The sequence below is a fragment of the Panthera pardus genome, unplaced genomic scaffold (assembly GCF_024362965.1).
Source record: "Panthera pardus isolate Hobbes unplaced genomic scaffold, ASM2436296v1 HiC_scaffold_25, whole genome shotgun sequence".
Classification (NCBI taxonomy): Eukaryota; Metazoa; Chordata; class Mammalia; order Carnivora; family Felidae; genus Panthera; species Panthera pardus.
Window position 1 is genome coordinate 861696 of NW_026526821.1, and position 25550 is coordinate 887245.

General features: G+C 60.1%; 1 protein-coding gene and 1 long non-coding RNA gene across 3 annotated transcripts; one reads left to right on the forward strand and one right to left on the reverse strand.

Moving 5' to 3' along the window:
• Positions 1 to 7673: 7673 nt before the first annotated feature.
• LOC109253411 (uncharacterized) lies at positions 7674 to 11875 on the reverse strand. 2 transcript variants are annotated; one of them, XR_008417660.1, is made up of 3 exons: positions 10437 to 11875; positions 8965 to 9214; positions 7674 to 7963 (listed from the first exon to the last, which is right to left on the reverse strand). It is a non-coding gene; the product is annotated as an uncharacterized LOC109253411 (long non-coding RNA). The 2 variants fall into 2 exon arrangements; XR_008417659.1 differs by lacking the exon at positions 10437 to 11875 and having other exon boundaries at positions 8965 to 9871.
• Positions 11876 to 13592: 1717 nt separating this feature from the next.
• EEF1A2 (eukaryotic translation elongation factor 1 alpha 2) lies at positions 13593 to 23016 on the forward strand. The gene is made up of 8 exons (XM_019426310.2): positions 13593 to 13724; positions 15078 to 15299; positions 16976 to 17155; positions 17571 to 17867; positions 19330 to 19480; positions 20826 to 21082; positions 21746 to 21980; positions 22611 to 23016. The coding sequence occupies exons 2-8, from the start codon at positions 15156 to 15158 to the stop codon at positions 22736 to 22738; spliced, it is 1392 nt and encodes a 463-aa protein (XP_019281855.1). The 5' UTR covers positions 13593 to 13724; positions 15078 to 15155; the 3' UTR covers positions 22739 to 23016.
• Positions 23017 to 25550: the final 2534 nt, after the last annotated feature.

Sequence of the window (25550 nt, forward strand, 5' to 3'; positions counted from 1 at the left end):
GTGCTTTTCACTTCAATTTGACTAGATTTGCTTCCGTTCACACTGACCCTCTAGCTCCAGCCAGCCAGGCCCTTCCCCAGGCCACATGACGCCCCAACCTGGCTGGGTGCAGACATGTGCTGGGTGTGGATGCCAGGCAGAGCCTGTGAGCCCCCCTCCAGGGCTGAGGGCAAAGCCAGCCATGCCCAAGAGTCACTTACCTCAGGGTCGGGGACCCTGTCTGGGGGCCCGGGCAGGCGGGGCACTTGGCCGCCACCTGGCTGTGGTCACCTCCCCTCTGGGGCCCCCCCTTGTAGAAGTGTCATAGGCCAGGCTCTTGGGAACAGAAGCGAGATGGAGACTGAGAGGCAGGGCGCATGTTGGGTGGGGGGCCGTGGGGCCAGTGGGGGTCTTTGGCGTGAGAAGGGACGGTCAGGGGTAACCTGCATTGGCCCCCACCCCACTCAGACCAGCCTGGGGAGGAGTCCTGAGGCGAGGCGGCTCTGTGGCCTGTGACCGAGGCCAGCCCTGCGGGAGCTGTCAGCAGGGACTGTGTCCCGTCTCCCCAGGCCACCCTCCAGCTGTCCGCTGGGCCAGCTGACACATCCCCAGCCTCATCGGCATCTTCAAGAACAGAAAATCTGAAAGGAGGCGGTTTTTTTTTTTCTTTAAAGTGTAAACAGAAAAGCTACATTTACTGAGCCAGGAGGGTGGAGGCTCTGCCAGTCCCCCCACTTACTAAGTGTCAGGGACCCAGAAGGGGGCTTGTGGGACAACCTGGTTACAGTGGGGACCCATCGCCACTGGTGCATCCCCAGCCCGTGTGCGGACTGCGTGGCATGGCCTGAGAGGGGCGATGCTCCTGTCTGGTGTCCACTGAGGCACCGAGAGGAGGAGTCAGGGCCGCTGTCCTGCCGGCCGGCCCCCAGGTGTGGCTCCAACATGGGGGGGGGGCGTCCCCAGCTCTGGGGCCATGAGGCCTGGGGTAGAATCTGCCTCCACCTGCTGCTGGCAACAGGACCCCACCCAGCCAGTCCGCTCAGTATCTGGGCCGGGCGGCCAGAGCTTGGACAGGTCAGTCCTTCCCTTCCGCTGGCTCTGCGGGGAGTGTGGCCACGTGCCTGGAGGGTGATCGCGTGCTCAGGGTGCACAGGACTGGGTTCTGTGTCGGGAAACACCCGAGCCTCCAGCCACTGGGGAAACGGTGACAGAATAATCACTCAGTGGGGCAGAGATGTGCGTGCTGCCTCGGGCTGGTCGCACAAGGTGGGCAGATATCTCTGCTGAACACCAAGTGGCCGGCCCTCTCGCGGCCACAGGCTCCCGCAGGGTGGCAGGGAAAGGCTCAGGCCCTGGGGGTTGCTGGGACTGGGGCTCGAGTCCCAACTGTGTCACAGCCGTGTGACATCTGGAGCCTCCACTCCCTTCTGGGGAGATGAGAGGTCCGGGTAACGACCGTGCGGTCCTAACAGGTGTTCTGTGGAGACGGGCTGGGAGAGGCAAGGCTCACAGCAGCCCCTCACAGCCGGGCACTGTGGCTGTGAGAGCCTGTGGATTGTCACCCTGGCCGCAGGTGTTTGCCCTGAGGTAAGACCTGTGCTGAAGCCAGAGGCCAGGGCTGGGGCCCTCAGGGCTCAGCCTACTCCTGGGGAATGAGGGTCCCCCCGGGAGCACAGCAGCCCAGCCCCAGCCCCTGGTGCCCCAGGCAGCAGCTTCTGCAGGCTTCTCCGGCACACGCACTGGCACCTCTGTAGGTGGAGTCACCATTTGCAGAAGAAAATAAAACAGCTGACTAGTATTTGGTGAACGATGTGGGGGCACTTTGTGTGGCCGGACGATGTCCTCGGGGGCCACAAGCCCCACCGCTGTTCCCGTTTTCCTGTCTGTAAGATGTAAACGCTTAGACCAGCACTGAGCACGTAGTGGTGAAAGTTAGACATGATCTTTATTAACAGTGCTTTTCACTGCTGGGAATAGCCTAATTTGTTTACTTGTTGGTTAAACAAAATCTACAGGAAGAGAGTTTGTGTCCGTCGTGCGCCCAATGGCTAAGAAAGAATCGGCCATGTAGTAGACATTCAATAGATACAGTTGATGAAAGGATGAATTGAGTAATGAAAGACATTACAGATTTCGGGCGTGAAGGGGTGAGGAGGTCAACAAATGTTCTCCCCAGAATGCGACTATACACCTGGGAAAACTGTCAGAAGCAACCGTTTTAGTGCTCAAGGCACACAACAAACTGAAAAGAGTTCATTCATCAAGAATTCTGAGTTTCAGGACAAAACCCAAAATTACTTGGCATGAAAGCCCCAGGAAAATCTCAACTGGTGTGGGAAACAATAAACAGGCCTGGGAGGCCCAGATGCTGGATGATCGGACTCAGGCTCGAAAGCACCTGTTACCAGCAACTGGGAGCATTCATACCGTGTGCTGCGGACCCAGCATCCGTCCGTGACGACAGCTCGGAAACGAGGATCAGAAAGGTTTCCAATCTAATACAGAGCACTGGCGAAGAGCTCATGCCAAGCACGTTCAGCATTGCACACGTTGGAGAAGGTCTGCACCCCCCGTCCAGGACTGGGATGAGGCAAGGACGTCCACTCTCGCTACAACTCCTCCACACCTCCTGGGAGTCTTGGCCGGTACGACAGGCGAGGAAAAGAAACACAAAGCGTATGGGTTGAGACAGAGAAATACAACTATCCCTGCTCACCGACAACATGATGCTCTGTGGTCACGGAAAGTACGCCAAGCGGATAGAGCAAACGTGACCGGCACGAGGCGGGGTCAGCCATATTGTGACACGCTGGCAATTTACAACTGGAAGCAGACATTTTTTTATTTTTATTTTTTTAAAGTTTATTAACCCATTTTGAGAGAGAGAGAGAACGTGCGCCTGTGTGTGAGTGGCGGAGGGGCAGAGAGAGGGAGAGAGAATCCCAAGCAGGCTCCACGCTCTCAGGGCAGAGCCTGATGCGGGGCTCAATCCCATGACCCTAGGATCATGACCTGGGCCAAAATCAGGAGCCTGACACTCAAACGACTGAGCCATCCAGGCGCCCCTAAAACATACCATTTTTAATAGTTACCCTCTGTCCGTGAAGCACTTAAGTATAAACCTAGCAAGACGTGTGTGCCCAAAGTGAAATGCCAAAGGAAGATGTCAAGCCAGACCTAAGTAAACGGAGACTCAACACAGCGAAGACCAGCTTCCTCCGAAACTGATACACAGACCTAGGGCCATGCAAGTGAAAACAGACAAGCAGGTCCTAGAGTTGGTGTGAAAAGACAAATAAGCTACACTACCGCAACATGTTTGAAGCCTAAGAACAAGGAAAGATCGCGGTACCCAGATCCTTTCATGGGGGGTAAGTTCTAAGTTCCCAGAACACGGACGTCACCGTTTTAGAGCGCGCATTTTCGCACGTTCGCAATGTAGTGCAGCCATCACCTCTGTCTAGTTCCAAAGCATTTTCATCTCCCCAAAAGGAAACCTTGTGCCCAGCAAGCAGTCCCTCCCCCAGCCCCGGGAACCGCCAATCTGTGTCTGTCTCCGTGGAATCAGTGTCTGGCTCTTTCCCTCAGCCTAGTGCTGTCCAGGTTCATCCACACTGCAGCACGGATCAGTACTTTCTTCTTCTCAAAACAACGTCTATTGTGGTAAAATACGCGTAACAACATTTACCACCTCAGCCATTTTCAGTGTGCGGTTCAGATGGCGTTAAATGTGCTCCCGATGTTGTGCGGCCTCAGAGCCACCTGCATCCGCGGTGGATTCATCCGCTGAAGCTGCGACTCTGTCCCCACTGACCCCCGTCCCGTGTCCTGTCTCCCGGCGGCCACCTCTCGCCCTTTGTCCCCGGGACTTTGGTGTCAGCATCTCCTGTCTGGCTGTGATGGGGGCTCCCTCCCGTCTTTATTTCCTCTGGTTTAACTTGTTCTCCTCCTCCTAGTTCCCTAAGTCTGAACGTTACATTGTCGACACGAGACCTTTCTTGTGTTTTCACGTGTGTTTATCGCCATAAACGTCCTCCTTCCGGTATTTTAGCAGAGTCTCTTATGTTCTGATACCTTATGTTTTCCTTTTCTCTCCTCTCCGAGTATCTTCGGAGTTTCCTAGCGGTTTCTTCTTCCAGAGTGTGTTGTTTAGTTTCTACAAACCTGTAGATTTTCTACTTCATCCTATTGTGGTTCAAGGAGATATTTTGTTGATCTATCTTTTAAAATCCAGCAAGATGCAGCCTGGGACCTGTCGTCGGCTCTCTGCTGGAGACCGCCCTGTGTCCTGCTGATGCGTGCTTTGTGTGTGTGTCTTAGACCTGCTTGGTTCATCATGTTAAGTCCTGTTTCCTTACCTTCCATCTGATTGTTTGGTCGTTATGGACAGTGGGGTACCGATGTCTCCAACAATTGTTGTAGGAATGCCTGTTTCTCCCTTCAGTTATGTCAGTTTGGGTTCATGTGTTTTGATGATCTGTTATATAGGTTCACAGTGCCTAATAATGTTCAGTATCTTTTCGTGTGCCCATCGACCATCTGCAGATCTCCTTTGGATAAATGTATATTCATACACTTGCCCATTTTTTAAAAGTTTATTTATTTATTTTTGAGAGAGAGAGAGAGAGAGAGAGAGACAGGATGTGAGCAGGAGAGGGGCAGAGAGAGAGGGAGACACGGAATCCGAAGCAGGCTCCAGGCTCTGAGCTGTCAGCACGGAGCCCGACGCGGGGCTCGAACTCAACAACCATGAGATCGTGACCTGAGGTGAAGAGGGACACTTGACCAACTGAGCCACCCAGGTGCCCCTCCCCCTGCCACCCATTTTTAAATTGAGTTGTAAGAGTTCCTTATATATTCCGCACACTGGACCCTTATCCAACATGATCTGTAAATATTTTCTCCCATTCTGTAGGTTGCATTTTCACCGTCTTAATAGTGTCCTTTTTTTGCACAGAAGCTAAACATTTTCAAGTCCGGTTTACTTATTGTTTCTTTTGTTGCCCATGTATTTGGTGCCACATCTTAGAAACCACTGCCAAATCCAAGGTCATGAAGATTTACACCTGTGTTTTCTTCTAACAGTTGTATAGTTTTATCGGGCTTTTGATCCATTTTGAATTAATTTTTGTATATGGCACGAGGTAGGGGTCCAAATTCATTCTTTCGTGTGTATTTATCCAGTTATCACAGTGCTACTTGTTGAAGAGACCATGCTTTCCACATGCTGCCTGAGTCTGGCAGTTGCTATAAGACTATAGTAATCAGGTCAGCATGGCCTTGGCAAAGACACGGACATAAATCACTGTGACAGAAGAGCGTCCGGAAACAGCCCTCCCACACACATGCCCAACGGTGTTTTGAGAAGATGTGAAAGCAATTCGACAGAGAAAGTATAATTTTTTCAATAGGCGGTACTGGGAGAACTGTACATCTTTATGCAAGAAAAGTAACACGACCTAAATCCCACACCTTCTATAAAAATTAACTCAAAAACAGGTAATGTCTCCAGGTGGGACACATAGAACTTCACGGCTTTGGAGGAAAGTATGGGAGAAAATCTTTGTGATCTGGGGTTAGCCAATGTCAAAAGCATGAAAAGCATGATCTGTGTAAGAAAAACGTTGACGAACTGAACTTTATCAAAATGGAAAATTTTGTGCTGTGGATACAGTACAAAAAGAGAAGCCACCGGTGGGGAGGAAATATTTGCAAATCAAATATCTAACAAAGATTTAAAAAAATTCTTTTAACATTTATTTATTGCTGAGCGACAGAGCATGAGCTCTGGGGAGGGGCAGAGAGAGGGAGACACTGAATCTGAAGCAGGCTCCGGGCTCTGGGCTGACAGCTCAGATACTGTAACGGGGCTTGAACCCACACACCGTGAGATCACGACCTGAGCCGAAGTTGGACACTTAGGCGCCCCTAGTTTGGCAGTTTCTTAACAGGTTAAACAGACACCTGTCACACGACCCAGCAGCCCCTACTCCTGGCATTTGCCCGAGAGGAACCCAGATGTGTTCACACAAAAACTTGCGTGCAAATGTCGACGGCAGCTTTATTCATGACTGCCCCAACTGGAGACAACTCAAATGTGATTCAGGGGAGAAGCGGGTAGATAACCTGTGTTCTCGCTGTATATGGAATATTATCCATCGATAAAAAGGAACAAAGGGTTGCGACACAGTGGCCTGGATGAATCTCCAAGGTGTTATGCTAAGGGAAAGAAGCCCTCCCCAAAAGGGACATGGTGTAAGCTTCCGTTCACATGACGCTCCCAAGACGACGCCACAGTAATGGAGAACAGCTCAGTGGCCGCCGGGGCAAGAGGACCATCTAAGCATAAAGCGAGAGCGTGGAGGAGAGTTTTGGGGATGGGACAGTCTGTGTCCTGATCAACGTGGCTACAGTCATCTGTGCGTGTGCTAACATTCATCCAACTGTGTATTCCCCAGAGAGTCCCTTTTCTGTGTGACAACTTAAAAAGATAAAAACAAAAAATAATTCAAAAAGCACAGCCACCGTAGTAAAAATGGATTCAGGTAAGAATCATCAATGAGTGTTGGGTTGAAAGAGGATTTCGATGAGGAACAGGATATCTACAGAATCCAAGGTGCATCCTCATTAATTAGCTCATACTTACGAGGGGAAAATAAAACTTTGCTACAGGCAAAGCTAGTGGCCACCACCGTCACTGGGTCGTCGGGGGTGACGTCCCCGTCAGGGAACTAACTGACGTGAGGCACCTCCCCTTCGGATGCGTTGGGGGAATACGTGTTGCTCGGCGGGGATTCCCACCAGAAAAATAAAACTTGAACTCATTTGTGCAGAAACATCAGAAGCTCCAGAAGATGGAACTCTTCAAAGCAACTGGCCTCAACTCTTAAAAAATGTCAGTGTCATAAAAGACACAAATGGCAGAGGAACTATTTCCAATTAGAGGAGATCGGGACATGTGACTTGGGAAACCAGCGTTCGGTCCCAGACCGGGAAAAGCTGCCGGGGTGGCTGGCGCCATCGGAACAGGGCTTGTAGACTGAAGTGTTGTGCCAATTGGAAGGACGCAGTCGAGTGCTGAGGGCAACGATTTACACAGCCCCTTCGCGAGTGGCCTGAAAAAAAGAATATGCATAGACACACACACGGAGAATTGCATAGACGCACACGGAGAGGATTGCATGGACACACACACAGAATTGCATGGACACACACAGAGAATGAGAACGCAGATGGGCAGGCATTGACAATAGGGTGCCGGCGAAGGGCGCCCGACGCTGGGGGCACCGACTCTTGCAACATTTCTCTAAGTTTGCAATGATTTCAGAATAAAAAATGTACATGTGTGGAATCTACTGCTTCCGGCCACGGAGAAGCGGCAGGTGGCAGGCCAGCCCTGTGTCCATGGGGAAGCGTGGAGCTGGACCCAATTGCGGCAGCCGCCCCAGGCGGTGGGGGGCCCAGGGAGTAGGGCTGCGGGTGGAGGGAGGTGGGTTCAGCGGACCCACACTCGCAGGGTCATCCAAGTGGGCTCAGGCTGAGGCTGGGGCGCAGGCCGGCTGAAGCGCGGGGAGCGGCTCGGGTCTGTGCCTTCTGGCTGGGGGAGCCTGGGGGGCTCACGGAGAGCAGACACTACGGTCTGTGTCCTAGTGTACTAGTTCTCTATTGCTGCATAACCAACGATCACAGGTTAGTGGCTTTACAAAACATGTGTTTATTGTGCGCACCCAGCTCCCTGGGTCAGGAGTCCAGGCACGGCTTACTGGGTCCTCTGCTCAGGGCTTCAGAAGGGTGCCACCAAGCCATCCGTTTCCTTACGAAGCTCACGGTCCTCTTCTAAGGTCACATGGCTGCTTTCTTTGGCTGGACAGCTGGAGGCCACTCACAGCTCTTAGGGGTTCCTTGACCTGTGGCCCCTTACAGGCCTTCTGGCATCTTGGTAGTTCTCTTATTCAAGGCCAGGAGGAGAATCCCTCGTTCCGGTCTGTCTGCCGAGACAGGGTCTTAAATAACGTAGGCCAAGTAAGGGAGTTACGGCTCACCCCCTCTGTCATGTTCTGTTGGCTGGATGCAAGCCACAGGCTCTTTCTGCCCTCAAGGGGAAGAAGTTACTCCAGGGCATGAATCCTGGGGAGGGGGGGTAAGTTGAGATCAGAGCCAGAATATCAGCAGACATCCAATGCTGGGCACCACTGGTATCTGGACCTGGCTGGGGTGGAGAGACCTTCTGACTTATTTCTTTAAGAGACAAGACTACAGGGGCACCGGGCTGGCTCAGTCAGAGGAGCACACAACTCTTGATCTCATGGTCATGAGTTTGGGCCCTATGTTGGGGGTAGAGATTACTTAAATAAATAAAATTAAAAAAAAAAATAGAGAGATGGGGTGCCTGGGTGGCTCAGTCAACTTTGGCTCAGGTCATGATTTCACGGTTTGTGGGTTCGAGCCCCGTGTCAGGCTCTGTGCTGAGAGCTCAGAGCCCGGAGCCTGCTTTGGATTCCATGTCTCCCTCTCTCTCTGCCCCTCCCCCACTCACACTCTTTCTCTCTCCAAAATAAATAAACATTGAGAGAGAGAGAGAGAGAAGAGTGCCCACCTACAGTAATGTCTACTCTAGGACCATCTAAGAAAAGTTAAAGCTGAGCCTCATGAAAGGCTGGGGGACCAAGACTGAAAGTTGAATCTTATCAATCTGAGGGAAGTTATGTTGGGTGTTCCACAAATCAACACCAAAAAGCATGAAAACAAGCCCATACAGGCCCAGCGATTGAATGGCCACTAAAATAAGAACCCACAGTCTCCAGAGGAAGATAACAGAATCCAGAGTCTTTACAGAACGTTCAGTATTCAACCAAAAATTACTAGATGTGCAAAGAAATAGGAGAATTTCCTCATACCAGCAAGGAAAAAAGCCAGCGAGCAATCAATTTTCTCTCAGCGGTGAATTTATCCTTCAGTGCCTGCCCTATGGAACGATCTGCTCACCGTAAAGCAGAAATGCTTCAAGTAATTCTGTCCGTCATCACAGAGCAGGTTTTGAAGCAGGAGTTTAGAGCCAAGAGGCGGTGAACAGATGACGGCGCACACCTGTGGCTCCGAACCCCATCCCCGCGGTGTCCTAGCACAAGTTCACACACAGCGGCACACGGCAACCTTATCGTAGAGCGACACTGAACGCGGAACCCCGTACGGCAGTGAGAAGAAACAACTACCGTGTAGACCGTGTATGTGAAGTCTGAGAGTAGACAGCATGATGCACGGTCTAGGAAGTCAGGACAGTGGTCACCTCTGAGGGCACGAGGGAGTGTTCTGTTTCTTGATCTGGGTGGCCAGGTACATTTGTCATTTGTGCACTTTTCTCTAAGTATTTCCAAGGACAGTCCCCGCACCCACCCCCCAACCTTTTCTCTAACCAAGGACCAGCTTCCTCAGTCTTGCCAGTAGGGAGGGGGTCTCCCCTGGGGCAGGGGAGGCTCTGGACCTCCACCATTGATGGAGGCCGCCAACAGCCTCCTGCGCCAGTCACCCTAAGACACCCACGAGGCCTCCTGCTCTGGAGGCAGGTTATTCCCAATTGCCCTGCCGAGGATTTGCTCTACCTACGAGGTGAAAACATGGGCCCAGAGTTGCTAAGGAGCCTCAGGATCCCCAGGGTTGTCTGCCTGGAGACACTCCTCCTTGAACTGAGCACTGTGGCTTCTCCCTGCAGCACCTGAGGAGTGGGCAGTGGGTCTGTAGACCCTCCCCAGGGGCTCCCTCCGTCTCTGGGCCCCACCATAGGGGAGGCCCCTTCTTGGCCAGAGAGGCTGACCCATCCCCTGGGCTCTCCAGTGGCCCCCCAGCCTGCCATGGACCACATGGGGGGGCCTGGGCCCCCCCTCCTCCTGGTGCTAGGCTGAGCCCCGGACTCTGGGGGGCTCGGAGGGCAAAGCTCGCCAGACCCCTTCCCTGGTGGTGGCGCTGGGCTTGGGCAGGGCAGGGGTGGAGCTCTGGTGGCGGCAGGAAGCTGCCCTCCCAAGCACTGATGACACTAACCCAGGCTCTGGGTGGAGCGCTGCTCCTTCGCCATGGCAACAGCGCCCCGCTGTGTTGCTGGGGGACCAGCGGCCCCAAGTGCTGGCGGCTGGTGGCGGGTAGGGCAGTCCCCTGCCGCTGACCTTCCCTTCCCTGAGGGGCTGCGTCCCCCTCCTCGGGGCTTCCCACCCTCCAGGCACGCTGGGTTTCTTAAGGTGGACCGTTTGGGGGCCTAGATTGTCTAGTAAGTCACGCCCCGCACCCCGTTCCACTCGGCCCAGGGACCGATCACAGGGCTGGACGTTCGGTGGGGCCCCTGCCTAGCCTTGGGTCTAATTGGGGTGCAAGCGGCCGGCCCGCCACCCCCCCTCCAGCCCCGCCCCAGCCCTGCCACCAGGCGGCTCGGCCCCCAGGCCCCGCCCGCCGCCCCCTCTGGCCCCTACTTCTCTGATTTGGGGCCACGATCTCGCTTTTCCGTGGGGAGTTCAGCAGCCGACAGTTCCTCCTCCATGGACACCACCTAATGTGCGGACTCATGGGCAGCTCAGTTCCCTGGTTGTCCAGCCTGGGGAGCTGGGGGAGGGAGGACCTTGACCCCAAGGCCGTCCAGGGTCCTGCTGCCCAGGGAGGCTGGGAGATGAGATGTGACTGACCCCGCACGTGAGGGTGAACACCGGAAGTCCTGGGGACAGACAGGAGCCTGTGGCCCGAGGCCAGGAGTTGAGGTCATTCTGAGACACCCCAAGGCTGGAGGGTGTGCTCAGCCCTGACCCCCATCCTGCCCCCAAGTCACTGCCCGGGCAGCAGCTCCCAGGGTGACCACTGGCCTTGGCCCCGCAGGAAGGCACATGCCCAGCTGGTCAGTTATGCATTCGCAGGTTATTATTAACCCAGCAGTGACATCACCAGCAGCCAATAGGAGGAGGGTTTATTTCCAGGCTGACAGCTTGATAACGGTTAATTTTAGCTGGGTCTTCTTTCCACGGGCTCATGAAACCTCAGCCCGTCAAAGTGGGGGCTGCCTGTGTCTCCCCAAACAGCTTCCCGCTGGGGGTAGCTGGGGGCCACCGGAGGGGACAGAAGGTGTGCCGTGAGGCGGTGGCCCCTTCTTTGCTCCCCCTCCCCCGCCCTAACCACCCCCTTGGCTGCTCTGGGGGCCGTTGTGACTAGAGGCTCGGATTTGGGAGGGGGGTTGGGGGGAGTTGGAGGGGGAGGCGTGGCAAGCCTGACCTGGGAGGAGGGGAGGAGCGCAAGCGGGAACCGGCTGGCCTCTGTCCAGGAGTGACACTGGCCAGACTCAGGCCTTCCAAGCTGCCGGCAGGTTCCGCTCTCCTTGCTGTGTGACCTTGGGCACTGTGGCTTGTCTGTCTGTGCCCAGCTGACTCTTGGTCAGTGGGTGCCCTGCCGCCTGGTAGGCCCACCCAGCACTTGATGAACTCACAAGGCCTGGAGACGGGTTATTTAGTATTTGGTGTTCGGTTCCGTTCAGTGACCTGTAGTTATTAAATGCTATGCGACGGCGAGGAGGTGTTAGTTAGTTTGGGGACTCTGCAGTCGTACGGGCTTGTTCAGCACTGTCGGTGTCTCATTATGCAGTCTCACCGTCCAAGAGAGCTTGAGTGTCGCCACCTCGCCCAGCCTCCCAGGGCCCTGCAGGCTGCCCCGCTGCAGGTGCACGGGGCGCATCCTGGGGACACAGAGGCACCTTGGAGAAACCACCTGAGACCCCTCGGGGTCAGCGTGTAGGGCCTTCAGGGAGGATGCTGCATCCCACCGGCAGCGGCTGCTCCCCTGAGCAGCACCTCCCGGCACCGGCCTGCCCCTGGCAGGGGTGTCCCAATGTGATTCCGTCCCCACCAGGCTGACGGCTGTGGGTAAGCCCAGAGTAGGTGCGCAGTCCAGACCTGTTGATGGGGAGCGGTCTGCAGGCAGCCCGGGGTCCTGGGCGCTGGTGGTCCCTCTGGGGGAATGGGGGTGGGCGTCTCCAGGGGCCTGGGCCTCCCTCAGCCTTGGTTTGGCCCATCCCAGCTTCAGCCAATCCCGATGTCTCCCAGACCCCTGCTAACCTTCAGGCGGGAGGGACGCATTAAATATAGAGGGCAGCTGGGGGGGGTGGGGTGGGGTGGGTCTCCGTTTCTTGCCAGGAGTTTATTTTTAATTCCTGGCTCCTGCGTGATAGTATCAGCAGCACTTGGAGGTGCCCAGAGTCATCTGTGAGCCCCTCCCTGCCTGAAAGGGCCAGGAGTCCGTCTGTCTGTGGGTGCAGACCTTGGTCCTGTGGGGCAGGGCCCCCCGTCCTCACAGCCCAATGGGACAGCCTGTCCCTCCCTCAGAGACCTCTCCCTGAGCAGGGGAGACCTGCTTGCCCTCCCCCCCCCCCCCACTGTGCTGGGCCCCTTTACCCCCCCCCCCCCCCCGACCTCTGAGGGTCCCATCTCTGAGGGCTCTCTCAGCCACTGCCCCCGTGCAAGGAGCTGGGCACCAAGCCTCTGCTTTCACCCACTCAACACACATTTCTAAAGACCCTGCAGTCACTAAGAAGAATAAGACAGGAGCGGTGGCCGGACGATGGCAGACGAGGCCACGGGGAGAGGTGCCAACGGCAGAGAGGCCTGTACGCTTGGTTTTCACACAACACATCGCTTCCCCATCCCTCCCCTGAAAACCCATTTTGGCCATTGCCCTGGTCTGCCCAGGACCCTCAGAGGTCCCCCATCTGTGGCCTGGGACTCTGCTTCCCTGGGGGCTCCTGCCCGTCGTGCTCACCAGGGCAGCCCAGGAGGCACCGGTGGGCTCTGGGAACAGACCTGGAGTGCTCCCTGCGTGGAGAGAGGCCCAGGGTGTTGAACAGTCCTTTCCAGAAGCCTCGCAGGGACGGTGGTGGAGGCGGATCGCCTCAGGCCTCAGGTCACTCTGCCGAACTGAGGGGACCCTGGACACAGCATTTTCAGTCTGTCCCATGGGGCCGGACTGGGGGCACGCCAGGGTGAGGCCACGTGGCAGACACCCGGGCACAGGGGCCTGGAAGCAAGCAGACTCCAGGGTCTCGGGGGAAGGACCCATTCTGCAGAGGCCACACTGAGGAGGCAGAACGGAGGCTTGTTAGTTCCGCGGGCACCAACCACGTGGAGGGCCAGGCCAGGCCTCAGTCCCTGACCTCAGTCCCCTGACCTCAGTCCCTGACCTCAGTCCCTGCCCCCTCCTGGCAGAGGCCTTACCTGCTGCTACCCTGGCCCCACCTGTGTTTTCCGGTACCTGGGGCTGACCCCTGGCCGGAGACCTCCCTCGGCATCTGCAGTGCCGTCTCGCTCTCTCCAGGAGCGCCAGAGCCTGGCCACTCGGGCTCTGCTTCATCTGCCCTCCATCTCTGGCTGTTTCTCTCCCGTCGCCTCCCTCCTCTCCGTCTCCCTCCCCCTGCCCCCCTCTCTTCTCTCCGCGCCTCCCTGCCTGCACTCCCTCCGGGTGCGTCCGCGCCTTTGTCGCTCGCTCCCTCGCCGCATCTTTCTGTCGCGTCCCTGCCGCGCCCGCGCGCGTCCGCCGTCCCCGCATCCCCGCATCCCTCGCGTCCCCGCCCCGGCCCCGCCCGCCCCCCTCCCCCGCCGGTACCGCATTGCCGTACTGCAGGGGCGCGGTGCATTGCGCCCGCTCCGTCAATAGGTGGACCCCCTCCCGGAGAGATAAAACCGCCGCGCCGGCGCTGCTAGTCCCTCTGGCTGAGATCTCGGCTCTGGGTAAGGACGCTCGGCCTCCGGGTCTCCGGCTCCATCCCCAGCTTTCCGCAGAGGGCCCTCTCTCGGGGGACCGGACCTGGAGGCAGAGAGGGGCCAGGGAGGCGCCTGGCCAGGCTGCGCTGCTCGCCCCGGGCTTCCGCCAGCCATCCCACGCGCCCGGACCGGCACCAGGGTTCGGTCCCCTCGGGCGACAGGGGCTGGGGTGGGGGCACCGCGGTGGCGCTTGTTTATCCGGTGGTGGCGGCGGGGGAGCGGTCTTCTGGGCGGTGGCGATCGCCCTGCTGCCATGACCTTGGAACCGGCTGGGGCCCTGCGGGGTTGGGGCAGGGTCGTCCTTGCTGGGGGCTGCTGGAGACGCCCGCGGAGGGGGAGGCAGTGAGAGCCCGGAGGCACTCACCACCCTGCCCCCACCGGGTGGGCCTAGGGGTGTCCGCTTGGTGTCTGCACCCTAGGGTGCACTGTTTCCCTCCCCCAGGCACCTGTCCCCTCCCGGGCTGCCCAGATTTCTTCACTGACCTCCAGGATGGGGCAGGGGCTGTGACCTGGGTTCTGACCAGAGGGAGAGGGGGAGGGGGTGCCCCCCTGCCCCCGGGGAGGGGGTGCCCCCCTGCCCCCACCAGGCTGCAGGCATCGCTGTCTGGCTCTTGCTGAGCTTGGCTGCGGGGCCAGATTCTTCTCTCCTCTTTCAGAGCCGGCACCCCACTCCCTTGCCCTACTGTCTGCCCCCTGCCCGGGTCCGGGGAGGGCCCAAGCTATTCTAGGCCCCCTGTCTGGGCACCACCGCCTTGTCGGAGCTCTGGCCCAGCCTGTCTCCCCTGGTGCCAGCCTGCCTGGCAGGGATGAGGGGAAGATGGCTCCCTCTCTGCTGGAGGAGAGGAGTGGGGAGCACTGACCGTCTCTCCACCAGGCGACAGCTACGCTGGTGGGGGTGGGGCACAGCAGTGGGCCCGGGACTCCTGGTAGGGGAGAAGCATCAGGGACAGAGCCCCGGAGAGCGGAGAGCGGGGCAGGGTGACTCATCACCGGGCTCCTGGCTGGTCATGGGGCTCGCCCAGCTTGGCGCTCCTCCCCCCCCTTCGGGGGGGTTAGCCTCCTTCATGGGGGTGCCCTGTGGGCACAGCACCCCGATATTTACTGCAGATTGGACTGCTGGGGCTTGCCACTTGACCCGAAAGGGCCAGGCCCAGGCTGGGGGGTGGTCTTCCCTCCCTACTAAATGTGGGAATGCGGCCCCTGCCTCGGGGCCAGGTGCGTGGGCAGGGGTGGGGGTGTGCTGGCAACCTGTGCAGGGCAGTGTCTCTGCTGGCCTCCGTCTGAGGCTCTCCGTGGCCTGTCCCCCACCCCACCCCACAGAATCACTGCCCGACAGCCCCCTCATCCTGAGCCACAGCGCTCCAGCTCGGTCCGGCCCCTCCCCCCACCCCGGGCAGAATGGGCAAGGAGAAGACCCACATCAACATCGTGGTCATAGGCCACGTGGACTCCGGCAAGTCCACCACGACGGGCCACCTCATCTACAAGTGCGGAGGCATCGACAAGAGGACCATCGAGAAGTTTGAGAAGGAGGCAGCGGAGGTGAGCCTGGGGGCCCCTGTCTTTTTCGCCACACTGAGGGGACAGCTTCCCGCCTTGGAGGCCGGGCTGGCGCGTCCCTGACTCCAGGCACAGCTGATCTCCTCCAGGGCACGAGGGCGTGAGCCCTAAAGGAAGCCGCGTGGGGGACAAATATCTGAGAGAGTCCAGGTGGAGTGGCACGGGGGGGGGGGGGGGGGGGGGAGGTGGGGTTGCCTCCTTCTGAGGATGTGCTTGGTGTTGGTGGGGGAGGGGTGGCCCGCTGGCTCTGCCCCTGGGGCAGGGGAGGTGGCCTGGACGCAGCATTTCTGCTGCCCCCCTGCCACAGCAGGCTCCGGAACTCTCTGCCACACCGGACTTGAGAACCTGGAACGGGTGGGGTTCCCGTGTCCCCAGGGCCGAGTGCTGGGGCTGCAGGCACTGCTGCCCTCACTTGTCCCGGGGCTGGGCCACGACTCAGGGTGGCTATTAATAGCTCACTGATGGGCACCCGGCCCCAGCCCGTCAGCTCCACTTTCTCATGCTGGGCTGGGGAGGGCTGCTTGTCCAGGGCGGCACTCTTTGGGGGGGGGGGTCCTGGTTGCCTGGTGAGGATGAGAGGGGCCCCGGTGACTGAGCTTTCTCTCAAGTGGCAGAGACCCCCGAGTGGGAAGTGGTCACGGAGTGGGGGTCTGCTCTTTGCGATCCCTGCCCCCACCCCTGGGCTCTGGGAGAAGCCCCCGTGTGGGGGGCTGTAAGGGTCCTCTCCTGGATGACAGAGGGGTGGGGGCCAGGGCCCAGGAGGAGTCAGTTGCTGGCCTGGGCTGACCTCGCTCGGAGTGTGTGTGTGTGTGTGGGGGGGTGCGGGCCGCCTCCCTCCGCGCCTGGGCCCAAACGCTGCGTCACTCCCTCCTTCCCCGCGGGTTTGGCGCTGGGGGGGGGGGCCGTGGGTGTTCGCAGGATGTCTGATTCAGGTCTAGCTGGGTCCCATCTGGGTCCTGGCAGGGCGGCCCTCCTGGCCGGGCAGCCTCACATCAGCCCAGCTGGGCGGCAGTAACCACAGCCCTGGGCCCCGCACGGGGGCCTCGCTGGGCTGGGCACAGGTGTTTGCAGGTGGGGCGAGGAAGGGGAGGAGGGGCCTCAGAGCTACTAGGAAGCCTTGGCTGTCTGTAGAAAGAGCTGGAAAGCCCGGCCCTGCCATGCAACCTCATCCAATTTCCTTTTTATTTTTTGTCTTAAAAAAAATCACAGAGGGATTTTGGGCTTGACACCTCGACAGTGGTGTTGCAGGCCTGTGGCTGACGCAGCGATCTGCGCCTGCGGGTGCGGCTGTGGGTGCGGGGGTCGCCAGCTTCAGATAAAGGGGAGCCCCCAGCCAGGGGAGGGGTTTAAATCGCCTGGGGGCTTCTCCGCAGGCCTGACTCCCAGGCCCTTGCGCCACCTACTGGTGGACATTCAGATGGCAAGCATCGAGGTGGCAAAGGCCAGACCTGGGGACACAGGATGGCAGGGCTGAGGTCGAGGTGTCCCTCAGAGGTCCTTGCATCTGACTCCCTCACTCCGGAGATGGGATCGGGGTCCTGGGGTTCCAGTGGGGAGCGAGGGAGGCTGTCACCCAGGTCCCTCCGCTGTGACATGCTGCCGTGGTCCAGGGGCTGAGTCCCAAGCCCCTCCCTGAACCATCCCCCCCCTCCCCCCAGATGGGGAAGGGCTCCTTCAAGTACGCCTGGGTGCTGGACAAACTGAAGGCGGAGCGGGAGCGCGGCATCACCATCGACATCTCCCTCTGGAAGTTCGAGACCACCAAGTACTACATCACCATCATCGATGCCCCCGGCCACCGCGACTTCATCAAGAACATGATCACTGGCACGTCCCAGGTGGGCAGGGCTGCAGGGGGCCGAGGGGGCACCCGCACAGTACACACCTGGGGGCCCGGGAGCCTTGAGGGGTAGCTGGGTTTCCTCTGCTCCCTTGCCAGGGCACAAGGAGAGAGAGGGAGAGGAGAGGGAGAGAGAGATAACCTCATCACACCTGGACAGAGTCCCCCACAGAGCTGACTAAGGGCCCCATCATCTCAGCTAGGCAGAGGTGCCCACAAGGACCGCTGGCCACTGTCAGGGCCGCCTTTGCAGACAGACAGACCCAGACACTGTCAGGCCATTCACACGGACGGACGAGCCCCTGCTGCTGCCCCTAAGGCCCAGACCCCGAGGGCCCGTCCCGGGGCACCTGTCTGGCGGGGCCCGGTGCGAGGCGGGGCCCGGGGCTCACTGCGCCTGACCTGCCCGGCAGGCGGACTGCGCGGTGCTCATAGTGGCTGCAGGAGTGGGCGAGTTCGAGGCGGGCATCTCCAAGAACGGGCAGACCCGTGAGCACGCGCTGCTGGCCTACACGCTGGGCGTGAAGCAGCTCATCGTGGGGGTCAACAAGATGGACTCCACGGAGCCCGCCTACAGCGAGAAGCGCTACGACGAGATTGTCAAGGAGGTCAGCGCCTACATCAAGAAGATCGGCTACAACCCCGCCACTGTGCCCTTCGTGCCCATCTCCGGCTGGCACGGCGACAACATGCTGGAGCCCTCCCCCAACGTGAGTTGCCCGGGGCTGGGCTGGGGGGGACGGGGCCGCTCGGAACCCTGCCCGGGAGCCCAGGGCCCTGGGTCAGAAGGCCTGTCCGTAGGCTCCCCTCAGCCCCGCTGTGTTCCCTTAACCTGCATGACCCTGGGCACCTGGCCCCGTGGGTGTCTGCCTGGCGGGCCGCCGCCTCCTCGGGGCCTAGGCGCTGTGCCCATGAGGCCAGCAGAGGCCCCTTCTCTGGCCAGGGGTACCGGCTCTGGGCAGGCAGTGTGGGAGCAGCGGCCGCCACGGCCTAGGCCCAAGCGCTCTGTCGCAGGAGGCTCTGCCCTTATGGGGTTGGTTGTCGTCTCCCCGGGGTGTGGAGCGGGCTGGGCTCTGGGAAGGGCCGAGGCCCGGCTCTCCGCTGGCCAGCTGGGAAGTTTCTGGCTCCCGCAGCCGGCATCTCAGGGACTCTGACTCAGCGGGAGGTGACGAGGTGGGGCCCGAAGTGGTTTTCAGAACGTGAGAACAAGGGCCTGGACGCGGTGAAGGCAGAGGACGGCGCTGGCCTAGAAGGGTGGCCATTTGGTCCAGCCAGTGCTGCAGCCACCCACACTGAGCTGGGCGGGCGTGGAGGGGGCCCTGGGCCGAAGCCGGGGACCCTGCCCCCGTCCCGCTAGGCTGCATGCTCGCATGTGGTGGGTCCCGCACAGGATGTCACCGAGCAACCAGTGAGCCGCCACTCCCCACCCTCCTGGCAGGGCCGACAGAACACCCTAGCCCTGAACTTCCCGCTCCTGACCTGCTGCTCAGGGAGCCGTCTGTTGATCTGTGGTGCCGGGAGGACACAGCCCCTGGGAGTGGACTGGGCAGCACTTCCGGCCCCCTCCCCTTCTCCCTGCCTGTGGCCAGGGGGTCGGGGGGCTCCAGGCAGGAGAAGCCCTGGGCCATGCCGGGTCAGCCGTGCCTGGAGACAGGTGGCATAGCGGTTGGGGGCCGAGGCTGGACCCTCTGCCTCTAGCCTGGCCGCTGGCCGGACTCTGGCCGCTCCCGCTCTGGTGCCGGCCCTGCCCAGGGATCTGAGGGCTGCCAGAAAGAGGGGCTGAGCTGGGCTGGGCTCCATGTTGGATGCTTATTCAGGGGTGCCAGAACCCGCCTCCGTCTGAGTGCGGTGTGAGCAGTCTGGGCTGGGGAAGGGGCCCCGCTGTTTTTTCGCCAGACCTGCTTTCCCAAGGCTTCTGTGATGTTGGGAGTGTGGCCCGGGGCTGGGGATGGTGCAAGGCTGCGCAGCGTCTCGATGGCATGAACAGGCTTAGGGTGAACCGTTGGCCATTAGGTAGCGGTGAGTCCCGTGCTCCCCTGCTCCCCAGGCCCTCTCAGGTCACATGCCTCCGCCGGGATTTCTGGAAAGTCCTGGGGAGGCCCTGGGGCTGTGGGGCAGGGCGGGGCAGGTGGAGGCGGTCTCTGCCTCCAACGACACCTTCTTCCTGTCCAGATGCCGTGGTTCAAGGGCTGGAAAGTGGAGCGTAAGGAGGGGAACGCCAGCGGCGTGTCCCTGCTGGAGGCCCTGGACACCATCCTGCCCCCTACACGCCCCACAGATAAGCCCCTGCGCCTGCCACTGCAGGACGTGTACAAGATCGGCGGTGAGTGACGGTTCAGTGCTTGACACACGCCGCTCCACCTCAGGCAGCTGGCCCAGCCCACCCTGGCCGGGTCTACCCCTCACACCCAGCTCCTGAGACCAGGGCCCCTGACAAGGAGGGTTGGAGGCCAAGTTATCTGCCTGTCCCTCAGTGCTGCACACTTTCTGGGGGCCGTCCATCCACCTGTCCATCTCCCATCCATGCTCCATCCATCCATCCATCCATCCATCCACCATCCATCCATCCATCCACCCCATCTATCCATCCATCTGTCCATCCACACGTCCATCCATATGTCCATCCACCACCCATCAATCCACACATCCATCCATCCATCCATCCATCCACCTGTCCATCCACCATCCATCCATCATTCATTCATCCATCCATCCATTCATCTCTATCCAGACGACTGTTTACCCCACACATTCATCTGTCCATCCATCCATCTACCCAACCATCTGCCTATCTGTCCATCCAGACATCCACCCACCCCTCCCATCCATCTATCCATTTATCTGCCCATCCATCCATCCATCCATCCACACACCTACCCACCCTTACCCGTTCATCCATCTGTCCAGGGTCTTTCTCTCTTCAAGTAAGCACTGAGCCCTGTGCCAGGAGTTGGTGGCATAAGGGTAACTCACATGTCCCCTTCCCCCATGACCGTCCCAGTCCTGTGGGAGACATGACCTACCCCAGGCATGAGAAATGCTATTCGTGAGATGACAGAGAAACCACAAGCAAACATGAGGCCCACAAGGAGCACCGTGGAGACCCCCAGCCAGGGGGCTCGTGCAGAACGGGGGTGTCACACTCACCTCGCACAGAAAACAGCCACCAGCCTCAATGTCTGTCATACCACAGCCAGGGATATGGGAGTAGGGTCTCCCTGCACGCACGCTGGGGGGCCCCGCATAGCCACTGAGCAGGCACACAGGCGTCAGCGGATCCATGAGAAGCGCTGGTGCCACAGTGTCCCTCTGGGGGTGGCTCCCCGAGACAGGCAGGCAGTCCTGGGTGGATGACCTTGACCCGTGCTGCTGCTGCTGCCTCGCCAGGAGGGGCCTCAGAGAAGGGAGGGGTCCCCACAGTACCGCCCCCGGTCGAGATGGGCCTCCCTCTGCCCATGCTCCCCCCCCCCCCACTTTGCTCCTGCCCAGCACGACTAGGGGTTCTTTCTTGTTCAGTCCTCTCTGTTCCCGACAGAACAGGCCAGGGGAGCCTCCAGTTCCGTCTGAACCTCAGTGTCCGCCTTGTCTGGGGTCTCCCCCGTCTCTGCACTCTGCCCATGTGGCCACACCTCTCCCCCACCCCTCACAGCCTCTTTCCCTCCACCCAGGCATTGGCACCGTGCCCGTGGGCCGAGTGGAGACGGGCATCCTTCGGCCGGGCATGGTGGTGACCTTTGCACCCGTCAACATCACCACGGAGGTGAAGTCAGTGGAAATGCACCATGAGGCCCTGAGCGAGGCCCTGCCTGGCGACAACGTTGGCTTCAACGTGAAGAACGTGTCGGTCAAGGACATCCGCCGAGGCAACGTGTGTGGGGACAGCAAGTCCGACCCACCCCAGGAGGCTGCCCAGTTCACTTCCCAGGTGCGTGGCTGCAGAGGCCGGTGTGGCCCGTTCCCTCAAGGGTGGTGGGGCTGTCATCGCACGGTGCTGGGCGCCCCTTAGCCTGGCGCCTGGGAAAACGTAGACCCCCGCTTTACAAACGAGGCCACCCAGGCCTGGAGAGGCTGGATCAGGGCTGAGGACACTCACGGGAAGAGCGGACACCGGAGGGGCCCGGCCTCTGAGCCTCACTGAGGTCCCGCTTGAGTCCTCAACATGTTTTTAGTAGTTTATTGCCGGAGACATCTCTACATTTTTCTTTTCTTCTCTTCTCGACATTTTCACGGCACCCTCTTGATCACCTCTTCGTGTGACAACAGGTGTAAAAATTGGCTTCCTTGACATATAACCGAAGTGTAATAACTGAGGTCCGCTTTTCTCATCCCCCTGCCTCAGCTCTGGCCGGTGCAGACAGTATGAGTCCTGCCCAGTGGCCCTTCATGCAGTGCACTTGCTGGCTGTTTCTCTCCTGTGGTTTGCCAAATGCTTGATGAGGACCCTGGGGTCCATGTCAGGGGTGTGGGTCCCTGACCTTTCCCCACGGCCAGCACCTGGGCCCCTGGGCCTAAAGCTTCGCTCCGATGCCGTCTCACCCCCTCTGGGCACGCCTGACGGCCTTGTGCCCTTGTGCACCTCTTCCTCCAGGTTATCATCCTGAACCACCCAGGGCAGATCAGTGCCGGCTACTCACCGGTCATCGACTGCCACACGGCACACATCGCCTGCAAGTTTGCCGAGCTGAAGGAGAAGATTGACCGGCGCTCGGGCAAGAAGCTGGAGGACAACCCCAAAGCCCTGAAGTCCGGTGACGCAGCCATCGTGGAGATGGTCCCTGGGAAGCCCATGTGTGTGGAGAGCTTCTCACAGTACCCACCTCTCGGTGAGCTGGGCAGGTGGTGGAGGGAGGTGCGGCCTGGGTGGGGCTGGTCCGGGCTGCCAGAGGACCACTTCCGGGTGGGGGGTTTGGCGGGGGGGGGGGGGGGGGGTCCTTCAGTTTGCCCCGCTTAGAGTTTAGCAGGAGACCTGCGGCCTCCATCCCATGCATGAAGCAGCCCTGCCGGCCAGCTCTGGGATGGTGTCCTCCTCTGTAGATGAAGGCCCCGGACCCCATAGCCAGTCTAGTGGCAGCATTAGGGCTGACTGCCGGAGCTGGACAGCAGCTGGCTGGCCGCACACACGTCCCTGGGATAACCCACCGGCCTCTATGCGAGAGCTGCCTTGTGCAGGCTGCCGGCCAGCTTCGTCGTAGCTGTGCCTCGCCAGGCGCGCTCCAAGAGCGTCCGCGCGTCCTGGGACCCCCACACGCCCGGGGCGGGTCCTGCAGTCGTTCCTGCCAGCCGAGAACCTGATAGCGCTAGCGTCCCACACTCCTCGGGCCGTGGCCGCACCGCGCCACCTGCAGCCCCGCTGGGCAGGTAGCAGCGGGCGCGAGTGCGCCGGCGCCCGGCGCGTCCCGGCCGGGGCGGGGCCAGGCCGGCCCTCGCCCACCCCTCACGCCCTCTCCCCGCAGGCCGCTTCGCCGTGCGCGACATGCGGCAGACGGTGGCCGTGGGCGTCATCAAGAACGTGGAAAAGAAGAGCGGCGGCGCCGGCAAGGTCACCAAGTCCGCGCAGAAGGCTCAGAAGGCGGGCAAGTGAAGCACGGGCGCCCGCGGCGCGACCCTCCCCGGCGGCGCCGCGTACCGGCCCCGCCCTCGGCCCCGCCCCCGGCCCCGCCCCCGGCCCGGCGCCCCGCCCCCCCGCCAGGCGCATGTCTGCACCTCCGCTTGTAAGAGGCTCTCGGTCAGCGACTGGATGCTCGCCATCAAGGTCCAGTGGAAGTTCTTTAAGAGGAAAAGCGCCCCCGCCGCCCCCGCTTCCGCGCCCAGACTTCGCCGCGCTCAGTGCCCGTTTTACCAATAAACTGAGCGACCCCAGAGCCGTGTGCGCCTGCTTCTGGGTGGGGTGGGGTGGGCGGGGGCTGGGCGGGGGCCGCCCTGCGCTCTCTCCTAGCCCCTTCCTTCCGGCCCAGATGGCCTCCCGCGTTTACCCAGGGTGGGTGGTGGGGCGGGGGTCCCCACACACGCTGTGGCCCAGTACTGGAGGCCCGATCCGCAGTGCAGCTGGTCTGGCTGGCTACGGAGGGGGGCGAGTTTTGGAATGCCCTCCTGGGGGCATCCAGCACAATCAGTCACTTCGGATCCACAGAAGGGGGCTGACTGTTTTGAGGGTCTCTGAGAGCTGAGGGGCTCCTCCCCCACCAGTGATTGTCAGGCACACTGGCCCCCGCGTCTCACTCCCCTCCCCAGCCAGTCACCTGTGGCTGGAGGGGCACCACCACCTACATCCCGCTCCCGGCTCCTCAGCTGAGCCCTCCCCTCGTCCAGGAGCTCCAGCCGCGCAAAACCCTAGAGAAAGCCCTGACTTTGGTCATCAAGGTTGGGGGTGGCGGGGGCGGGGGGGGGATGGCAGGCCCACCCCTGCTCCCCCATCCCTGCTCCAGGAAAGCAGTCCCAGCCTGTGCCCGCTGTTGGTGTTGCAGAAGGAGCTCGGGGTGGGGGTGGGGATGGGCAGCTGGGTCACCCAGGCTCACAGTGCAGACTCCGTTGCTGGGGGCTTCCCCTCCAGGGTGGGCAGCAGGTCAACCACGTGAGTCTCCTAGGGTCACTGCAACAAATCACCTCAAACTGGTGGCTTAAAATGACAGAGGTGTCCTCTTTTACCGGCCAAAGTCACCACCAGTGGGACAAAATTCAGGCCTTGGCAGGGCTGTGTTTGCCCCAGAGGCTCTAAGGGAGGGTCTGTTCCTCACCTCTCGCAGCTTCCGGTGGCTCCAAAAGTGGCTTGGCTTGTGGCTGCGTCCCTCCAATGTCTGCCCCATGGTCACGTGGCATCCCTTCTGTGTGTCAGATCTCTCTCCGTCCCCTCTTATTAGGATGCATGTAGTTGGCTTACATGACAATCCGGGCTAGTCTCCTCATCTTGAGATCCAGGATTTAGTCACTTCCGCAGGACCCTTTCTGGCCTCACAGGCCCCATCAAGGTTCCAGGGATTGGGAAACCTGAGGGGGCACAGGCAGGCCACCACACTGGATGAGGCTGCCAGCCAGGAGAGATGGGCCGCGGAGGGGCCGCTGTGTGTCCCCACCTGTCCCAAAGTGAGCATGGGTCTCAGGCAGGCGCATGAACAGCGTGTGATGAGAAGGAAGGGCCGAGTAGCCAGGCAGAGTGCGGTTCCCAGTCTGTGTCCCGGGCAGTGGCACTGGTGGGGCAAAACCACATGGGAAGGGTCTGGGTTGATCTGTGGAGGCCGCCAAGGGAGATGGCCTGAGCAGGAAAACACAGACACAGGAAACCCAGTCAAATTTGGATTTCAGATAAACAGTGGATAATTCTTTAATATGTCGTATGCAGTATTCACACCAGAAAAGTCCTTGTTCTTTATCTGAGATTCAAACTGGACTGTCTGTTTTGTCTGCGACCTTGGGAGACCAGGTGCCTCCTGATGCAGGCTACCGCCACCGGTGGGGGACCCGCTGACCCTGCAATCTGTCTGCTCCAGGAGGCTGTCAAGTCGAAGAAAGCTGTGAGCCGGGGACAGGGTACGAGTGAAAGAAAGCCCCACTGGGGTGAAAGCACTTCATGGTCTGTAGTGGTCCCTGACCTCCTGTCCCAAGCTGTCGCCACCTGGCTCCCTCTGGGAGTCCTGGTCACCTAGACACTTCAGGTGGGACGAGGTCAGGTCCTGCCCACCAGAGGTCTGTGCTCACAGCCCCTCTGCTGGCCCCGGGTGAGGTGATGGAGGCAGGCCCAGGAGGGTCCAAGCGCCCGGATCTGGAGCCTGGCAGGGCTCCGGGCCTTGAAGCACCCCTGCCTGGTACCAGGCTCAGCGTATGGCCCACGGGACGGGCAGGGGATCGCGGCTGGAGGAGGCAGAAACCCGGGGCCTCAGCCCGGCGGGGTGCGGTGGCTCTGGGCCTCCACAGGGGCAGCACGCCTCCCCGGGATTTTCCCCAGGGTCCAGCAAGGGGGCTCCCCTGCCTCCAGCACTCTGCCAGCAGGACGGCGGGAAGTGCCCAGGCTGTTCCTGGAGCCGCCCACACTCGGAAGGTGGGTTTCTGGGGTCCGGTGGGCACTGGCCACACCTCGGGCTTGAGACACTGCAGGGAGATGAGCCCCTGTCACAGGGGAGGGCTGGGGTGGGGGGACTCGCACAGCCTCTCGTGTGACACTCTGGCCCTCGGTTCTCACCCCGTCACACAGTGACAAACGTGTGGCATCATCACACGTCACGGCCTCTGGAAAACTCCACATATAAGAGAGAACAGTAGTGACAGAGACAAGGTCTTGGTAGGACTACGGAAGCAGTTTCGACCTCTAGGGCCTTCTAGAAGGTTCTTGGGACCTGAGGGGCCCAGACCAAACTTTGACAGCCCCTGGTCTCAGTAGCATTGCAGGTGGCAAGGCGCCA

Bases quoted from the DNA above. Each gene is read 5' to 3' on its own strand.
- EEF1A2 (XM_019426310.2), top strand. From the start codon at position 15,156: ATGGGCAAGGAGAAGACCCACATCAACATCGTGGTCATAGGCCACGTG. The intron at 17,868-19,329 runs GTGAGTTGCCCG...CTTCCTGTCCAG, and splicing joins TGCTGGAGCCCTCCCCCAAC to ATGCCGTGGTTCAAGGGCTG. The intron at 19,481-20,825 runs GTGAGTGACGGT...CCCTCCACCCAG, and splicing joins GGACGTGTACAAGATCGGCG to GCATTGGCACCGTGCCCGTG.